The 19,425-nt window shown below is 43.9% G+C and overlaps 1 protein-coding gene across 4 annotated transcripts in view; it reads left to right on the top strand.

Annotated features, from left to right (window-relative positions):
* HERC6 (HECT and RLD domain containing E3 ubiquitin protein ligase family member 6) overlaps window positions 1-19,425 on the top strand; it is a 65,952-nt gene that overhangs the window by 12,571 nt on the left and 33,956 nt on the right. For 3 of the 4 annotated variants that reach the window (XM_051819572.2, XM_051819570.2, XM_051819571.2), the window contains exons 4-11: window positions 2,241-2,468; window positions 4,035-4,129; window positions 6,754-6,881; window positions 7,935-8,071; window positions 9,629-9,696; window positions 14,402-14,523; window positions 15,035-15,094; window positions 18,697-18,796. In XM_051819572.2, coding sequence (XP_051675532.2) covers window positions 2,241-2,468; window positions 4,035-4,129; window positions 6,754-6,881; window positions 7,935-8,071; window positions 9,629-9,696; window positions 14,402-14,523; window positions 15,035-15,094; window positions 18,697-18,796 — 938 coding nt within the window. The remainder of the gene's footprint in view (window positions 1-2,240; window positions 2,469-4,034; window positions 4,130-6,753; window positions 6,882-7,934; window positions 8,072-9,628; window positions 9,697-14,401; window positions 14,524-15,034; window positions 15,095-18,696; window positions 18,797-19,425) is intronic. The other variant, XM_008267614.4, reaches the window with a different exon arrangement.

Genomic DNA, 19,425 nt, shown 5'->3' with positions numbered 1-19,425 from the left:
TCCTTCCTTCCTTTTTATTTGTTTTAAAGGCAGAGAGACAGAGAGAGATTCTTCCATACACGGATTTCATTCCCCAAATGCCTGCAACAGTTAGGCGTCAGCCAGGCTGAAAGCAGGATCATAGAACTCAATCTGGGTTTCCCATGTGGATGACACAGACTCAAATACTTGAGTATCATCTGTTGCCTCCCATGGTGTGCATCAGCAGAAAGCTGGAATTGGAAGCAGAGCAAAGATTCAAACCCAGGCACTCTGATAAGAGGTGCAGGCATCCCAAGCAGCATCTTAATCCCTGTGCCAAATGCCTGTCTCAAGTTGTTGAGAAAGTTTAGTGAGAGAAGGTACATGTGTATAAGTCATAGCATGTAGTGGGGATGCTCATGTAGGATAACACATGAACAGAGACCAAAAGGAAGGGAGAGAGAACTGATGCAAGCAAGGAAGAATGATACAGGCACAAAGGCCTTGAGGTAGGAGCATGCCCAGCACTGTGTTTCAGGGTTAGCTAAGATCTGGAGAGTTGTGAGCTGGGGGAGAGGAGATCTAGGAAGTGGTGACCACGAGTACTGGTGATGTGGGAGCCATGGTAAGAACAGTCCTTTCACTAGTGAGGGAACTGTATTTTTTTTAACTTCTTAAATATTTATGTTTTGAAAGGCAGAGTGACAGAGAAGGAGGGACAGAGAGAAAGAGCTCATCTATCCTCTGGTTTACTCCCCAAATGGCCACAAAGGCCAGGGTTGGGCCAGGCTGAAACTTGTAACTTGGAGTTCCATTCAGTCTCCCACGTGGGTGGCAGGTGCCCAAGCACTTGGGCCATCTTCTGCTGCTTTCCCAGGTGCATTAGCAGGGAGCTGGATCAGAAGTAGAGCACCTGGGACTTGACCCAGTGCTCTGATATGGGATGCGGGCACCTCAGGATATGGCTTAACCTGTTGTACCACAGCATTGTCCCTGCACCTAATGTTTGGAGAATGAAATGCTGGGGCAAAGGTGGATTCTGGGAGACCAGCACCAGCTTTTGTAATTTTCCAGGACAGAAAAAGATGGTGACTTGGCTGAGATGACAACAGTGGAGAGGTAGGAAGTGGTTGGATTCTGGATAGATTTTGGAGGTAGAGGTTTGGGCCTTGCTGGGTGGAAGTGTCTAAAAGAGATGGCTCAAGGCTGACTTCAGATTTTTGGTTTGAGTGGTTAAAAAAGCACAAGTCATGCGCAGCTAGGGAGACAAGAGTGGATGTTATTTGAGGATAGCCCTACCCACCCGTCTGGTCTCATTTCTGCCTTTATTTCTCTTTTATTTTTTATTTTTTTTTAAGATCTTATTTATTTATTTGACAGGTAGAGTTACAGACAGTGAGAGAGGGAGACAGAGAGAAAGGGCTTCCTTCCATTGGTTTACTCCCCAAATGGCAACAGCCAGAGCTACGCTGATCCGAAGCCAGGAGCCAGGTGCTTCTTCCTGGTCTCCCATGCGGGTGCAGGGGCCCAAGCACTTGGGCCATCTTCTACTGCTTTCCCAGGCCACAGCAGAGTGCTGGACTGGAAGAGGAACAATCGGCATATGGGATGCCGGCACCTCAGAAGGAAGATTAACCTAGTACGCCATGGTGCCGGCCCCTTCTCTTTTATTTTTTAAAGATCGGTAGAATTAGATACAAATATAAATGTGAAGGAGATCCTGCCATTTTGGACCACATGGATGAACCTGGAGGAGCAGGTGAAAGAAGTGAGACAGAGAAAGACAAACACTGCATGGTCTCGCTTAAATACAGGCTCTAAGAAAGTTGAATTCAGAGAAACATAGTAGAATGGTGGGGAGATGTTGGTCAGAGGATACGAACTTGCAGCTGTAGGATGAACAAGTTCTGGAGACAGCTTTTGTAAGGCAGACATAAAGTACTGCATCGTCACGATGGTTAACATTGCATGTACTCGAAATTTCCCAAGAGGGTAGAGCTTAAGTATTTCATCACACAAGAGAATGGTAACTGTGAGAGGTAATAGATTGTTAATTAGCTGATTGTGGATTTCATTTCACTACATATGTATGTATGTGTGTGTATGTACATATATATACACTCTTCACATTGAAAACCTTACATATATGTAATTTTTTATTTGTCAATTGTACTTTAATATAACTGTGCAAAAAAAGATTTCTGGGGTTGGGGTAGTAGTTTTGACTTGTGGTATCCCATGTGTGTGCAATTCTGAACTTCTCCTCTTTATTTTTATAGATAGCCAAGTGTTTTCATGGGGGAAGAACAGCCAAGGGCAGCTGGGCCTGGGGGAGCAGTTCCCCTCCCAAGCCAGTCCACAGAGGGTAAGATCCCTGCAGGGGATCCCCGTGGCTCAGGTGGCGGCAGGAGGGGCTCACAGCTTCGCCCTGTCTCTCTCTGGGACTTCATTTGGCTGGGGAAACAACAGTGCAGGGCAGCTGGCCCTCAGCGGAGATAATGTCCCAGGTAAGGATTTAGACTCACTCTCGCAATAAATCATTATTTTTTTGCAGTTGGTACACAAACCCAGCAAAGAGCAGTCTCCCAAGCTTTGTGACATGTTGGAATCATCTGGGGTGCCAAGTTAGTTCCCTCTGGCTGGCAAGAATTATCCCAAACTCAGTGGCTTAAATATGACCTTGTAGTTTGGTGGCCAGAAGTCTGACCTGGGTCTCCCTGGGTTCAAGTCAAGGTGTCAGCAGGACTGCCTGCCTCTCCAGAAGCTCCAGAGGAGAATTCGTTTTCTTGCCTTTCCAGCTTCTAGAAGCTGCCTCCATTCATTGACTCATAGCCCTTCTTCAAAGCTAGCGATGGCCGATTCCATCACCTTAGTCTGACCCTTCCTTCTCTGTTTTCCTCTTTTAAGAGACCCTTGTGACTACCTGGAACAGCTTGGATAATCCAGGCTAATCTCCCTGTTTTAAAGTCGGCTGACTAGCAGTTGTTATTCCAACTGCCTCTTAACCTCCCCTCTGCCATGTTCCCCAGCATAAGCATAGGCTCCAGAGTTAGGAAGTGGGAGGCCATTAGTGCGTCTACCATAGGGCCCTTTAAAAGCTCCAGTGCCCAGGCTGGGCTCTGTATCGCTTAAATCAAAATGCCTGGGTGTGAAGGCATCTGTGGCTATTTGGGATCTCACAGGCGATCCCAATGTGCAGGAGAGCTTGGGAACCACACTACTCGGCATGGTTCCTCTGGAAGTAAGACTCACCAAGCAGTCTTCCAGAAAAAAACATCTTGCTCTGTTCAGTTCTTTACAGTCAGCCAACATGCATTTAGCACCCACTGTGTGCCTGTGCCGTACGGAGCATTTATTTCATTGAGCCCTCTCAGCGAGGGGTAGGTTCTCTTGTTATCTCGCTTATTGTTACATATTTTCAGAGCACCTACTTTCTGATAGAAATAAATACATGACAGTGATATTATTGAGGAAAAGAGTCTTGAGGCTTAGCTTTCTAGGTCAATAGCCTCAACTTTCCAGAAGATTCCAGAAGAGCTTGCAGACATAGAAGCTAAAGGATGACTTATTTTTGGTCTTTTCCAAAACAGAGTTTTCACTCTGTTTTATACTTCAATCATTCACTTTTTTTTTTAAAGATTTATTTTATTTATTTGAAAGACAGAGTTACAGAGAGGCAGAGACAGAGAGAGAGAGGTCTTCCATCCACTGGTTCATTCCCTAGATGGCTGCAACCGCTGGAGCTGTGCCGATCCGAAGCCAGGAGCCAGGAGCTTCTTCTGGGTCTCCCACGTGGGTGAAGGGGCCCAAAGACCTGGGCCATCTTCTACTGCTTTCCCAGGCCACAACAGAGAGCTGGATCAGAAGAGGAGCAGCTGGGACTAGAACCAGCGCCCATATGGGATGCCAGCACTTCAGGCCAGGGCTTTTAACCGACTGCACCACAGCGCCGGCCCCCAATCATTCACTTTTAAAGTATGCTAACATATCAGATAATAAAATATGAAAATATAAAACCTCATGAAATCTGAATCCATTTCTTATACTGTAGGCATTCTGCTTTCTTTCAACAGTGCAAAGCCCCAAGCCTCGTTCCATTGGTGCCCTGAAGAAGCTGGGCGTGATTTATATCAGCTGTGGTGCTGAGCACACAGCAGTGCTCACTCAGGTAATCCTAATGTGCTGGTATTTTTTAAAATCCCAGAGTAGTGTTAACAAGGTACCTGTATTCATTAGCGTGCAAACCAAGATATTTTCGTCTATCTAGACTGTTAAAATACCATAAATCAAGAAGCTCGTGAACATAGAAACGTGTTTCTCCCAGTTGTGGAGGCTGTGATGTCGCCGGTCGTGTTGTGAGCAGATTCAGAGTCTGATGAGGGCCAGCTTTCTGATTAGTAAATCACCGTGTTTTTGTTGTGTCCTTATTTTGTGGAAGGGGTGAGGAGTCTCTCTAGGGCCTCTTTTATAAGGGAACGAATTCCGTTTATGAAGGATCTGCCCTCAGGCCCTAATCATTTGCCTGACACATCACCTGCAGATGTCATCACATTGAAGGTTAGGGTTTCCAAATGGATTTTGGGTAGGCACAGCCATTCAGACCACAACATAAGATGTGCAACAGTGTGTAGATGTACCCATTAACACATAAATACCTGGAGAGGAAACATGAACCAAATTTAAATCACAAGAGTTTTCAAGGTCATATGATCAAAGCTACTTTCTGCTTTGGAAATATTTTCAGATACCCTCTAAGTTAGATGAATATAGGAGCTAATCCTTTTAGCAGTTGCTCATGGACAATGCAGTTCTATGGATAAAATTGATCATAGAAGCAGCAAAGTAATTTTTGCAATCCTTTGATAACCTACTTTATAGACTAGAACATATTTCCTTCCATTTCTTGCTTGGCAGAATATGACCCAGTGTCCTAATGTATTCTTGCCCTTTTTATCCTGGCCATGCAACCTTTTCCAATGGGATGGGCTCTTTGTATAGCCATAAAGAATAGACTCAAGGGGGCTGGCACTGTGGCGTAGTGGGTAAAGCCGCCTCCTGCAGTGCTGGCATCCCATATGGGCGACGGTTTAAGTCCCAGTTGTTCCACTTCAGATCCAGCTCTCTGCTATGGCCTGGGAAAGCAGTAGAAGATGGCCCAAGTCCTTGGGCCCTTGCACCCCCATGGGAAAACCCAAAGGAAGCTCCTGGCTCCTGGCTTCGAATCAGTGTAGCTCCGGCCATTGTTGCCATCTGGGGAGTGAACCAGCGGAGGAAAGACCTCTCTCTCTCTCTGCCTCTCCTTCTCTCTCTGTATAACTCTGACTTTGAAGTAAATAAATCAATATTTTTTTAAAAAAAGAATGAATCTAAAAAAATAGACTTGAGAACTCTTTGTGTAGTTGAAATATTTGATTTAAAAATATATGCCCCAATGACTTCTGCTGTTTTTATTCATTTTATTTTTTAAATTTATTTGTTCTTAAAGATTTATTTATTTATTTGAAAGGCAGAGTTGGAGAGACAGAATGAGAGAGAGAGAGAGAGAGAGAGATCTTCCATCCGCTGGTTCACTTCTCAAATGGCCTCAGCAGCTGAAGCTAGGCCAATCTAAAGCCAGGAGCCAGGATCTTCTGGTTTCCCATGTGGTTGCAGGGGCCAAGGCACTTGGGCCATCTTCTAGTGCTTTCCCAGGCACATTAGCAGAGGGTTGGATCGAAAGTGGAGCCACTGGAACTGGCACCCATGTGGGATGCTGGCGTTGCAGATGGTGGCTTTACCCACTATGCTAATAGCACCCGGCCCCTGTTGTTTGTTTTAAAAAAGCATGTTTTAAATTAGGAAAACCGGCTGGCGCCATGGCTCAATAGGCTAATCCTCTACCTAGCGGCGCCGGCACACTGGGTTCTAGTCCCGGTCAGGGCACCGGATTCTTTCCTGGTTGCCCCTCTTCCAGGCCAGCTCTCTGCTGTGGCCCGGGAAGGCAGTGGAGGATGGCCCAAGTGCTTGGGCCCTGCACCCCATGGGAGACCAGGAGAAGCACCTGGCTCCTGCCTTCGGATCAGCGCGGTGCGCCAGCCGCAGTGCGCCAGCCATGGCGGCCATTGGAGGGTGAACCAATGGCAAAAAGGAAGACCTTTCTCTCTATCTCTCTCTCTCACTATCCACTCTGCCTATCCAAAAAAAAAAAAAAAAAAAAAAAAAAAAAGGAAAACCTCACTTGTTTGGATTTTGTAGTTCTCTGTTGATACGAGGCAGTTAAAGTTGTTTTTAGTCATAGAATCATCTTTTATACTTACATGTTGGTGTTACCTTGATTCAGTTAATTTGTGCCTCCATTCATTCAACAAATGTTTAGTAAGTGCTTGGTTCTTCCCCCACCCCTGGCTTTATTGTGGTATAATTGATAAATAAAAATTATATATATATTATGAAATGATTGTCATAGTCAAATTCATTAACATGTATCACCTCACCTTTTATCTTTTCATGTGTAGTGAGAATCTTTAAGATTTACTCTTAGCAGTTTTTAAGTATATAACACATTATGCCTAACCATAGTCACCATGCTGTACAATACATCCTTAGAGTTCCTGGTTTCGAAAGGAATGCTAGTGATTTTTCATGTTTTATATGTTAACACTGTATTCACTATCAGAAATAATAAAGAATCCTCTTATTTATACAGAGCTGATATTTCACATAGAACTCTAACAGTAACTCTTATGTGAAACTTAGTTTATAAATTTTAGTGGCCTTTTGAACCTGGACTAATCTGATTTCTTTTCAAAACAGGATGGGAAAGTGTTCACATTTGGAGACAATAGTTTTGGACAGCTGGGACACAGCTCCACTGCTGAAAAGAGAGGTCCACAGCTGGTGGAAGGAATTGATGGCCTGGTCTCACAGATTGATTGTGGAAGGTAATAGCCTTTATTTATTTTTGTAGCATGGTTAAAAAGTGTTGTATTTTATTACTTAGAAACAACTCATATAGAAAATATTCAAACCTTGAAACCCTAAAATATGTGACTTCTCTTTTTTGTGTGTTAAAAAATTATTAGAGAGGCAAAGGGATATGAGGATGGTGGGGTAGGGGGGAGAGAGAGAGAGAGAGAGAGCGAGCGAGCGAGCCCACATTTGCTGGTTCACTCTTGTATGTCCCTACAATGACCATGGCTGGGCTAGGCTAAAGCCGGCAGCCAGGAATTCAATCCAGAACTCTCATGTGGATGGCAGAAACACAGCTGCTTGAGCCATCACCCGTCTCCTAGGGTCTGTATCAGCAGGAAGCTGCGACCAGGATCTGGAGCTGGGAATGGAACCCGGCGCTTCAATGGGTGACGTGGGCATCTCAGCCACTGGGCTAAATGCTTGCCCCATGGCTTCTCTTTTTATGGAGCATTTTTATTTCTGAAAAATTACTTCTTTCATTTCAAATACAGTTCAATTTTTCAGGTTTTCTTCATCAGACACTTCATTTATTTTTATGAGAAATTATTAGACATCTACTGTGTAAGGGCCACCCTACTAGATGCTGCAGAGTAGGAGTTTATTGATAACAAAAATGGTAGTGCTTGCCTGCTTGAGTGGATAACACAAAGTTAATCTCAGGCCTGAAGAAGATGATATATATTTGCCTGTGTATTCGGAGTTATGCGTGACCTAATTATGGGGACACTTTTGAGTGTTTACCAAATGCATTAAGAAAAATGCTGGTATCTAAAATGCAAATGATAGAAACGTAGTAAAGACCCATTCATAATACTCTGTCTTTAAGATTGATACTGAGTGTGTATATTCAGTCACCCTCTGTTCAGCTACATCATTTGGTGCCCTCTGACAGTGACACTGTGATGGGGCACTGGGTTCTTTATAAGTGTGAATCTCTTATTTTATGTTAAGGGACATCATCCTTCTCAAAACCCGTGAGTATGGCTTCTGGACTTCATTATAATGCACTCTCTCTCCTGTAGTTATCACACCCTTGCATTTGTCTACACCACTGGCCAGGTGGTATGTTTTGGTTGTGGAGCAAGGGACAGAAGCAATCCAACTCCTCCAGAGGACCTGCCAGAGGACATTGGCGTTAGCTGCCTGATTTCTGCTGATGGTATGAGTGGTCCCACTGCTTCAGATTTTGTGTTCATTGATGTCACTGGAGAGAAAATATTAATGTACTTCCTTTCTTTGTTAAAAAATTGTTTGTTTATGGGAAAAGTAAAGAGAGATCCTCTATCCACTGGCCTACTCCCTCAAATGCCTGCAATAGCTAGGGCTGGGCCACGTTGAAGTCAAGCTCCTGGAACTCAATTTGGGTCTCCCATGTGGGTGGCAGGGGGCCCACTACTGGACCCCTCCCCCACTGCCTCCAAGGGTGCACCTCAGCAGAAAGCTGGATCGAAAGTAAAGCCAGGACTCAGCTCAGGAACTTCAGGATGGGACATGGTGTCCCGAGCAGCACCCCAACTACTGTGCTGAAAGCCTGCTCATAAGCCACTTTCTTTTCTTCTTTTTTTTTTTTTTTTTTTTAAGATTCACTTATTTGAAAGTTGGAGTTACACAGAGAGAAGGAGAGGCAGAGAGAGAGAGAGAGAGAGAGAGAGAGAGAGAGAGAGAGGTCTTCCATCCACTGGTTCACTCCCCAATGGGCTGCCACACTGGAGCTGTGCCGATCTGAAGCCAGGAGCCAGGAGCTTCTTCCAAGTCTCCCACATGGCTGCAGGGGCCCAAGGACTGAGCCATCTTCTACTGCTTTCCCAGGCCATAGCAGAGAGCTGTATCGGAAGTGGAGCAGCCGGGACTCGAACCGGTGCCCATATGGGATGCTGGCACTGCAGGCGGCAGCTTTACCTGCTATGCCACAGCACTGGCCTCTGCCACTTCTTTTCAAAGGAGCCCCTAGAACCATGGTTCTTCAAGTACTTTTCTTTTCTTTTTTTCAACTTAGGTGTTGTGTTTTTTTTTTTTTTTTTTTTTTTTTTTTTTAATGCAGTGATTCCTGGTATATTTGGTAATCACTTCTAAAGATGGAGATAATACAAAAGAAGGTCCTAAATGGTTACTTAAGCACCTGAATAATATAGTTAAAACATTTTTTTTTTTTAATTTGAGAGGCAGACAAACACATAGATAAGGAGCTTCCACCTGCTAGTTCAGTCCCCAGATATCTAAAATGGCCTGGGATGGGCCAGCCCAAAGCTGAGAGCTGAGAACTAAGTCCAGGTCTCTTAACATGTGTGGCAGGAACCCAGTTACTTTAGCCATCACTTGCTATGCCTGCGGTTTGTATTAGCAGGGAGCTGAGTAAGGAGCTGCAGCTGGGATTTGAACACAGGCACTCTGATATGGGACACAGGTCTCTTAACCAGTGTCTTAACTGCTAGGCAAAACATCCACCCCCGAATAATGTACTTTTATATATTTAAGCCAACCTCTTCTAAAGCAGGTCAGGCTGGCTTCATCATGCAAGTGCATGGAAAATTGAGCTTTAAACTAAGTACATGTATGATGTGTAATCGATGAAATTTACTGTTTTGTGGTTTTTATAGTCAAAATTCATTTTGGAGACTGTAAATTGCCAATAAGTAACTAAATTTGGCTTGCTAATGTATCACATTTATTTCTTACTTTTAAAAACTCTATGCATGGATTTATGACTTCCTTTTAGACCTGGTGGATGTTCAAGTCAAACACATTTTTGCTGGAACCTATGCCAACTTTGTGACAACTTCTCAGGTACCTATTACACTGTGTTGCTTTTAAAAATTATATTTTTCTGTAGATTTCAGAGTGTTATTTCAAACATTGTCTTATCCATATAGTAAGATTTCTTACTAAAAATAATGAAGTCCTCTGTTACAATGCTTTTGAAAATATGTTAAGCAATTTTCACTTCTTCATTTGTCAAACTTCTTAATAGATGTGAACTCAAACGCAACGTCATTGGTTTTGTACTAGCATTTATAAATCTTTTTTATTTTTTAAAAAATTTTTAGAAGATTTATTTATTTATTTGAAGAGCAGAGTTATAAAGAGACAAGCAGAGAGAGAGAGAGAGAGAGAGAGAGAGGGAGGAGAGAGAGAGGTCTTCCATTTGGTGGTTTACTCCCCAGTTGGCCGCAAAGGCCGGAGCTGGGCTGATCCGAAGCCAGGAGCCAGGAGCTTCTTCTGGGTCTCCTACGTTGGTGCAGGGGCCCAAGGACTTGGGCCATTTTAAACTGCTTTCCTAGGCTATAGTAGAGAGCTGGATCAGAAGTGGAGCAACCGGGTCTCAAACGGGTGCCACATGGGATGCCGACACTGTAGGCAGCAGCTTTACCTGCTCCACCACAGTGCAGGCCCCAGCATTTAAAAAAAAATTTTTTTTTTTTTGACAGGCAGAGTGGATGGTGAGAGAGAGAGAGAGAGAGAGAGAGAGAGAAAGAAAGGTCTTCCTTTTCTGTTGGTTCGCCCCTCAATGGCCACTGCGGCTGGCGCGCTGCGGCCGGCGCACCGCGCTGATCCAAAGCCAGGAGCCAGGTGCTGCCTCCTGGTCTCCCATGCGGGTGCAGGGCCCAAGTACTTGGGCCATCCTCCACTGCCCTCTCTGGCCACAGCAGAGAGCTGGACTGGAAGAGGAGCAACCGGGACAGAATCCGGCGCCGCGACTGGGACTAGAACCCGGTGTGCCGGCGCCGCAGATGGAGGATTAGCCTATTGAGCCATGGCACCGGCCCCCAGCATTTTTTTTTTTTAGCAAGTAATATTGATGCCAGTAATAACATTAATTATTAACATGAGTGGTATTAACCACATATCAGGCCCCTGTCAAGTATTTCAAAACGATCCACATGTTGAATGCGTATGTCAACTCCAGTTGATGTTATTTTTCCCTTTGAAAAACTGAGGTGAGCTTATCCAAAGTTGCTGTATTCATGAGCGGTGAGCTAGATTAAAATCCAGGGAGTACATCTACAAAGCCTACTCTGTTACCTACCACACATTTGTGTCTTCCTGATTCTGAATAGAGAGGATTTTGCTGTTATATTTCTGAGAAATGTTTGTGTGGAGATTTAAAGCACATACACACACGCACACACACACACACACACAGATGTAGTTATTTTCCTAAAGTGTATGCTTTTGTATTACTGGGGCTGTTTTAAATTTGATCTCTATATAGATGTTCTGTATTCCTTGGGACAGAAAATGACCAGAAGCAAAAGGGTCTGTGCTACTGGGGACAGTTAGGAGATGATGCCCGGGTTGTTCTTTTAACAGCTATCAGTCAGTCAGTCAACAAACATTGAGTGCCTTTCTGGGATCAAGCTCTGCTCTTGGCTCTTGGGACAAGAGTAAATAATACAGGCAAGGTTGCCCTTGTTCATAGCTTTTGTACTTTACAGGGAGTACCAGGAAATGAACACATGAGTGTACAACAAATAAGAATGCATTAGAGAGTGACGAGTACTTGGAAGAAAACGTAATGTACCATTTGAGTTGGATGAGATGGGCTTCTCTAAAAATATCTGTCTGCAGAGGCCTCAGAGACACTGCGAGGTCTGAACAGAGATCTTAGCCATGCTTAGATCCAGAGAAAGAGATGGGCTTCTCTGAAAATATCTGTCTGCAGAGGCCTCAGAGAGACTGTGAGGTCTGAACAGAGATCTTAGCCCTGCTTAGATCCAGAGAAAGAGCCTTCAAAGTAGGGGGAACGGAGCAGGGAAAGGCCCTGGGGCAAGGATAGGCTTGGCAGGTGGAACAGAAAGGTTGTGCGGGATGAGCCGGTTGTGGAGGATGGGGCCAGCTGTGTGGGATGTGGGCCAGAAGACCCAAAGGCTTAGGTAAAGGTCCGGATCTGCAGCGTAGGGGAGGTGTTGGCAGTAGGAGATACACGTGGTTGGTATCCGACTGTGCATGGTACTTAAAGTAGAAATGAGAAGAGGGGGACAGAATCGAGCCCCACCAGATTTCTCCATGAGAGGACAGATGGTGGAGGAGGAGCCAGAAAGGGAGCGGGTTCTGAGGTGACGGGAACCCAGGAGAGGGTGTCTCATCAGGCCAAGAGAGGAAACTGGTGGGGACGGACTGTCCAGCCCACAGGCCCTATGAGGGCTATGGAATCATTTGATCTGGCCCTGCCATGGCAACCACAGGCTGGACTCAAACATCAATACATCTGTAGCAGGTCGATTTTTGAGTTGATAATTTTGTGTGGCCCATGAAGGAGGTTATCAACATCCACATGGCCCTTGGCAGGAAAAAGGCTTGCTAGGCCTGATAGAGGGGGGAAAGTTTAGTTCCCCTTGAACACAGTTGAGAGGTCAAGTGAGGGTAGCACGGGATGTTGGTTTTTGCCATGGGAAGCTTGTGTTGCTTCAGTGGAGAGAGGAGAGGAGCCTGAGTGGAACAGGCTGGACACAGTAGGAGGGGAGCAAGCAGAAACTATGCCCGGGACAACCCTGAGAAGCTGGGATGGGAAAGAGAGTAGAGAATTAGGAAGAGTAGAAACTGGTGTCTGAGCAAGAGTGAATAATGGCAGAAGCGATGTCCCTGACAGGAGAGAGGAAGCAGAATCTGGTGCAGAACTGAGGGCTTAGAGCAGAAATCATTGTCCCCCTGAAAAAGGGAAGAGCACCCTTGAGGTGGGTGAATGGTGGGAGGCCTCCAAGTGTGGTCCCCAAATGGGGAGCATCTTCATCACTGGAGAATTGGTGAGGTGCAAATTTAAGAAAAATTTTTTTTAATTTCTTTTTTTTTTTTTACCAGAGAGAATTAGAGTTGGTTCCTATTTGTGTTCATTCCTCCAGTGCCTAAAATGGCCAAGGCTGGACCAGAGTTGAAGTCAGGAGCTGGGAACAATCCACTGTCTCCCATATGGGAGACATGGACCCAATTATTTTGATCCTTCACTGCTGCCTCCTAGGGTCTAGCTGTAAGTTCTTGAGTTCTGCCCTGACCCACCTGTGACATTGCAGCTAGAAAGCTGTTTTAACACCCCCGCCCCCAACCAGCATCACCTGCCAGGTGATTCTGATGCCATGAAAGTTTGATTTAATCTATTAGAAGGCCAGAGAGATTGGTATTGTTATTCAATTTATTTTTGTGATGAAATACATAGCATGTAAAATTTGCCATTTTAGAGGTTTTCAAGTATGTAGTTCGTTGGCATTAATTACATTCACTGTCCATGTCCAAAATTCTGATCACCCCAAGCAAATGTTTTAACTATTAAATGACAACTCCTCATTCCCTCCCCCAACCCTAGATAATCTCAAATCTACTTTCTGTCTCTAGGAGTTTGTCTATTCTAGAGAATTCATATAAGTGTAATCATATAATATTTGTTAATATTGTATCTGGCTTATTGAACTCAGCATGTTTCCAAAGTTCATCCACATTGAAGCATGTATCAGAATTTCACTCTTAAGGCTCAATAATATTCCATTGTAGGTATTTACACATTTGTTTATCCATTTGTCTGTTAATGGACATTTGTGTTGTTTACATCTTTTAAAAATATTTATTTATTTATATGTTTTGAAGGGCAGGGAGATGAAATAGAGGGAGAGACAGAGAGAGATTTTTCATTCTCTGGTTCACTCCTCAAATGCCTGCAATATTTGGGGCTGGGCCGGGAACTAGGAACTCGATCTGGGTCTCCCAGGTGGGTGGCAGGGACCCAAGTACTTAAGCCATCATCTACTTCCTTCCAGGGTCTGCATTAGCAGGAAGCTAGAATTAGCTGGGACTCAAACCAGGCATTCCAGTATGGAGTGCAGGTGCCCCACTGCACCAAATGTCCACCTCTGTTTCCATCTTGTTGTTGTTGTTGTGAATAATGGTGTAATGAATTTTTAAAAAGATTTACTTATTTGAAAGAGTTACAGAGATGGAGGGGTGGAAAGAGATCTTCTAGCCACTGGTTCACTCTCCAAATGGCCACAGTGGCCAGAGCTGAGCTGATCTGAAGCCAATAGCCAGGAGCTTCTTCAAGATCTCCCATGTGGGTGCAGGGGCCCAAGGACGTGGACCATCTACTGCTTTCCCAGGCTGCAACAGAGAGCTGGATCAGAAGTGGAGCAGCCAGGACTCGAACCAGCACCCATATGGGATGCCGGCACTGCAGGCGGCTTTACCCTCCACACCACAGCACCAGCACCTGTAATGAATATTGATTAACAATGATCTGTTTGAGGTCCTGTTTTCAATTATTTTGTATTATTCTATTATTCTATTTTTTTAAAAAAGTGATAAAATTCAGACTAAGCAGCATAACCCAGGCTAGGAAGTGCAACAGCCAAGCCATTCTGATGCTAAGCTTCTTCTACCAAACACCTGCCTGGGTGGGCAGTGCCAAATGTTTTACCTTATCATCTCTTATTCAGCACGTATGTGTGTGTGTGTGTGTGTGTGTTTTGTGGTCATAATCCTGTTTTTTTTTTTTTTTTCTTCCTTGAAGGATGCTGGTTCCACAAGAGTTCCCAGGAAAACCCTTCCAGAAATAAGCCAAATTAACCAGTCCCTGATGGAAAAATGGATAGCAGTGAAAAGAAGAAGTAGTGAACAAGAAGTGGCTAAAAGGTGGCTCTGTCTGTTAAATTATAAACCACTCTTACCTGTTTCTGAAGCCTTGGTCATTTTATCCTAGACATAAGAAACAGGATATGCTTTGTGATGAAGGCCTTTGCATTTCAACCATGATTCTCTCCTGTTATCTCTTAGGTTGAGTAAGTCATTGATGGATCTAGCCATGCACCTTTTATTTAATATAAATAAGAGATATGCTGAGTGCATATGAGAGCCCAGGTACCATCGTAGGTGAGGAAAGATGCAGGAGGGAATCCAAAAGACTCACAAAGACTAAGATACACTGTTTTCGTATCTTCATAGATTACTCTATGGAGTTTCATGACTTTTAATCGCCATAGGATGGATTTTATTTATAAAGAGTTTTAATCTATTCAGAATTTGGGAGACCTTTAAGAGATTAATTTTTTTATTAATAACATTTTCACAGTATTTATTCAGATATGATAAAAGAAGACATGCTTTGTAGAATATTGTAACTTAACCCTTGTTATTTCTTTTTCAGGGAAATTAGGATGATATTTTCATCTCCTGCTTGTCTAACAGCAAGTTTTTTAAAGAAAAGGTAATACTTGTATGAAACTGTATTTGTTTAAAACACTGGGAATATTTAAAATATGTTTCTAATTAGTCACTTTCATTTGTGCATTTTGTAACCTATAATACAAAAAGTCCAGCCTGGAGAATTGTCATAGAATTCCTCCATTTTATGAAGTGATTTGCTACAAGACAACTATAAGTTATGATTACTAATAAACATTGTTTACTTCCTCTGCACTTCCTTCTTCTATTATCTGATTGGACCAAATGATTTTTTAAAAAGATATTATTTATTTGAAAGGTAGCATTGCAGGGAGAGAGGGAGAGAGAGAAAGAGAGATCTCCCATCCACTGATTTACTCCTATCGTGGCAGAGGGTGGACCAGCCCAAATCCAGAAGACTGGAAAACCATTCGGTCTCCAACATGGGTGACAGGGGCCCAAGTACCTGGGCCACCTTCCACTGCTTTCCCAGGCGCTTTAGCAGGGAGCAGGGTGGGAAGTTGCTGGGGAAATGAAGCAGCCAGGACTCAAACTAGTTTCTGTGGGATGCCAGTGTCAGAAAGGCAGCTTAACCCACTGGACTGCAAGGCTGGCCACCGAATGATGTTGTTTCAGGATCTTTGTGTCGACAATCGATTAGCTTAATCCCACATTGCTTTAGCACTTCCACGCCAATGGTGCACTTTACTTACCATTCCGACTCTGTGAAATCAATAGGGAAATAGATCTTATTCTACCTTGAACTCATTGCTGCAGAGGAAATTCTGATTTTTCTGCTGTTAACTTGGCATCAGAAGGTTCTACATGTTTGACTCCCTCCTGGCCGCTAGGTGGTACTCATTTAACCCTTGCTGCCATCTCTTGAATGTACACAACCTCCAGTAGTGTTACTGGTTCCCAGCCTGGGTGCGTTCGAGGTCAGCTTGGGGCCTCACCGAACTGTTGGGGCCTAACAGTTTCTTTTTTTTTTTTTTAAAGATTTATTTTTATTATTTGAAAGTCAGAGTTACATAGAGAGAGAAGGAGAGGTAGAGAGAGAGAGAGAGAGAGAGAGGTCTTTCATCTGCTGCTTCACTCCCCAAATGGCTACAACAGCTGGAGCTGTGCTTATCCGAAGCCAAGAGCCAGGAGCCTCCTCCGGGTTTCCCATGTGGGTGCAGGGGCCCAAGGACTTGGGCCATCTCCTATTGCTATCCCAGGCCATAGCAGAGAGCTGGATCGGAAGTGGAGCAGCTGGGTCTCGAACCAGCACTCATATGAGATGCCAGCGCTTCAGGCCAGGGCGTTAACCCGCTGCACCACAGTGCCGACCCCAAGGGATCTAATAGTTTCACCAGAAAAGCTCAGGAAACTCTTAGGGCTTCTTGCTATCACTTCTTGAAGAAGCATGCTGCTGGAATCCAAAAGGCATCCCTATTCATCTTTACTTATCCCGCCAAAAGCAAGAGAATGTTACTGAAAGAGGTAGATCTGCTGCCCAATGCCCACACACACCAGTCTGTAACACTGGTCTTTGCCGGCCAGCAAAAAGGAGACAGGTGTTGTGACTCAAATAAAAAGGAGACAGGTGTTGTGACTCAAATCTGCCTCCCCAAAGAGTGGTCTGGAGTAAACTTTTATGGATTCAATAGGAAAAACTGGCGAGACAGGCTTTGATTGGGGTGGGGCTTGGAATCAGGCCATTTATGGTGAAGTTTAGTAAGATAGGCTCCGGCCCAGGATTTTCTTGTTCATGGGACTGCTGGCTCGAAAAGGGCTCTGGTGCATCCAAGTTCCGGTCCTGCTTGCCTCTCTTTGGTTCCGCAGGTGAGGTCTTTTCTTCTGTGTGCGCTGGAGTCCCTCTGCGCATGAGCAATTAAGTCTTTGAACCAGCTCTTCTGGACAATAGGAGCTGTAAATGATGTGATCAGATGTTTATAAAGGCTGAAACCTACTGTTCAAGTGTAGTGCAGAGAGGAAGGTTGGGGGAAACACAGTTTGAGGCTTTTGCTCTCTGGGGTGGTAAGGAGAACCCAATTAAGGGGATGTTCTGGTTTCAAAACCAGGACCACCTCCCTCTTCTAATTCTGTCATCTTTCTCTCCCTTTGCCTTCTTCTCTTTGCTACCCTTCCATACTGGAGGGGAAAGACTGTCTCAGTCAAAGGATTCTATTTCTTCCCCACTGCAACCTCAGAGAACCCTGTATACCTTTAAAAATATTATCTTTGTGTGGCAGCAGGTTAAGCCACCTGCCCACCGGTGCTCCATTTCAGATCCAGCTCTTTGCTAATGGGTCTGAGAAAGCAGCAAAGATGCCCCAAGTGCCCGGGCCCCTGCCACCCATGTGGGAGATGGGGATGGAGTTTCTGGTTCCTGGCTCTGGCCATTTGGAGAGTGAAGCAGCAGGTGAAAGTTCTCTATCTCTGTAACTCTACCTTTATTTTTTATTTATTTTATTTTTTTGACAGGCAGAGTGGACAGTGAGAGAGAGACAGAGAAAAAGGTCTATCCTTTGCCGTTGGTTCACCCTCCAATGGCCGCCGCGGCCAGCGCTGATCTGAAGGCAGGAGCCAGGTGCTTCTCCTGGTCTCCCATGGGGTACAGGGCCCAAGCACTTGGGCCATCCTCCACTGCACTCCCTGGCCACAGCAGAGAGCCGGCCTGGAAGGGGGGCAACCGGGACAGAATCCGGTGCCCCGACCGGGACTAGAACCTGGTGTGCCGGCGCCGCTAGGCGAAGGATTAGCCTAGTGAGCCGCGGCGCCGGCTTGTAACTACCTTTCAAATAAACATTTTTTAAAAAATTGCCTTTCAAACTCAGCAAATTATCCACACATGTTTCTCAGGAGTTAGGAATTCTTAAGGTGTCAAAGGCTATAAAGGAGAACATATTTTAAGGAGAAACTTCCAAATCTTTGCTTACTACTTGCACAAATATTTTAGCCCTGGTACTATTTCTTGGTGGTCTATTATTTTAAACATTGTTAGACTTGTTAAATGTCAAACAACTTGTTAATAAGACAGCCAGTGAGGACACCATACCTGGATGGTCTTTCGGTGTGGGAAGCAAAGACTGGGAGCTTGACTGGTTTTTGGTAAATATTCAGCAATCCAGAATTGGTGGAAACAGCAAGGTAAGTACTCTAAGGTATGGGATTCAAAGAATCTTAGGGCCCAAACTCTCTGTTGCTGCATCCATTGAAAAGTTAGGATCTTTCAGGAAGTTCCTGTAATGAACACTCAAGGTCTCCTGAAACATTAAAATCATTCTAATGAAACCACTGGAACTGCAGTTAGATAAATGTAAGTAAATGGATGTGGATCGTAGGTAGTTGCAATTCTTAGTGTACAAGCTGAGTGTAGGTGTATATGGCATCACTTTTCAGACTTGGTATATACAATTGTAAAAATATTTCAGTCCAAACTTGATGTAACCAATATTGAGATAATAAATTGTTACCTATTCTCTTAACAAGGAAGATATATAATTTATGTTTTATTGTGTCAAGTAAGTTCATTATTTTGAAAAGAGGCAAGCTTTGAAAAAAAGCCTGTCTTTTATGCAATAAAATAAAGCAAGTAATGCATGAAATTTGGAATTAACGTTCTGTTTGTATTTTTTTTTTTTTTGGCATTTTTTGTAGTCAAAGGGGAACAGGAGAAGGCATTTCCATGGATGTGGACTTACAGAAGGCAAGAGACACCTTCAAGAAGTTAACAGAAGAGAATTGGATTTCTTCTTTGGTAAATAGCTAATACTTGAAAAATAAAATAGCAGAATTTCTTTACAGGAAGGACTATGATTATAGTTTAATTTTATTCAGGCTGAACGAGGCATCTAGTGTTCATTATTAAGTTTCTATATTCTAGACACTGTGTCTCCCACATAGGGGGCAGTAACACAACTACGTGGCCATCTTTTCACTGGCATCAGGAGCTGGAGCTGAGTACAGAACACAAGCAGTCTGATGTGAGATGTAGGCATCTTAACCACTATACTAAATCCTTGTCCCAATTTATCTTTTAATTTCATTTTCCACGAACTTTTTGAAGTTCCCTTTTACTAGCATGATATGTATACAGTATTGCTCTAAATTAGGGCTTTGTGTTATGTTTTTTTTTTTATTATTATTTAGTTTTTCCCCCAAAGAAACCTTTTATTTAAGTAATCCAGACTTCATGCATTTCATAAGTACAACTTTAGGAATGTAATGATTCTTCCCACCATACCCACCCTCCAACCAACTCTCCTACTCCTCCCTCTCCCATTCGCAGTCTCATTCTCCACTAAGATCCATTTTCAATTAACTTAATACACAGAAGACCAACTCTATACTAAGTAAACAGTTCAACACTTTGCAAGGAAAACAAAA

The sequence above is a fragment of the Oryctolagus cuniculus genome, chromosome 8, assembly GCF_964237555.1.
Source record: "Oryctolagus cuniculus chromosome 8, mOryCun1.1, whole genome shotgun sequence".
NCBI lineage: Eukaryota > Metazoa > Chordata > Mammalia > Lagomorpha > Leporidae > Oryctolagus > Oryctolagus cuniculus.
The sequence above is the reverse complement of the archived record's forward strand: the minus strand, read 5'-3'. Positions and strand labels throughout refer to the sequence as shown.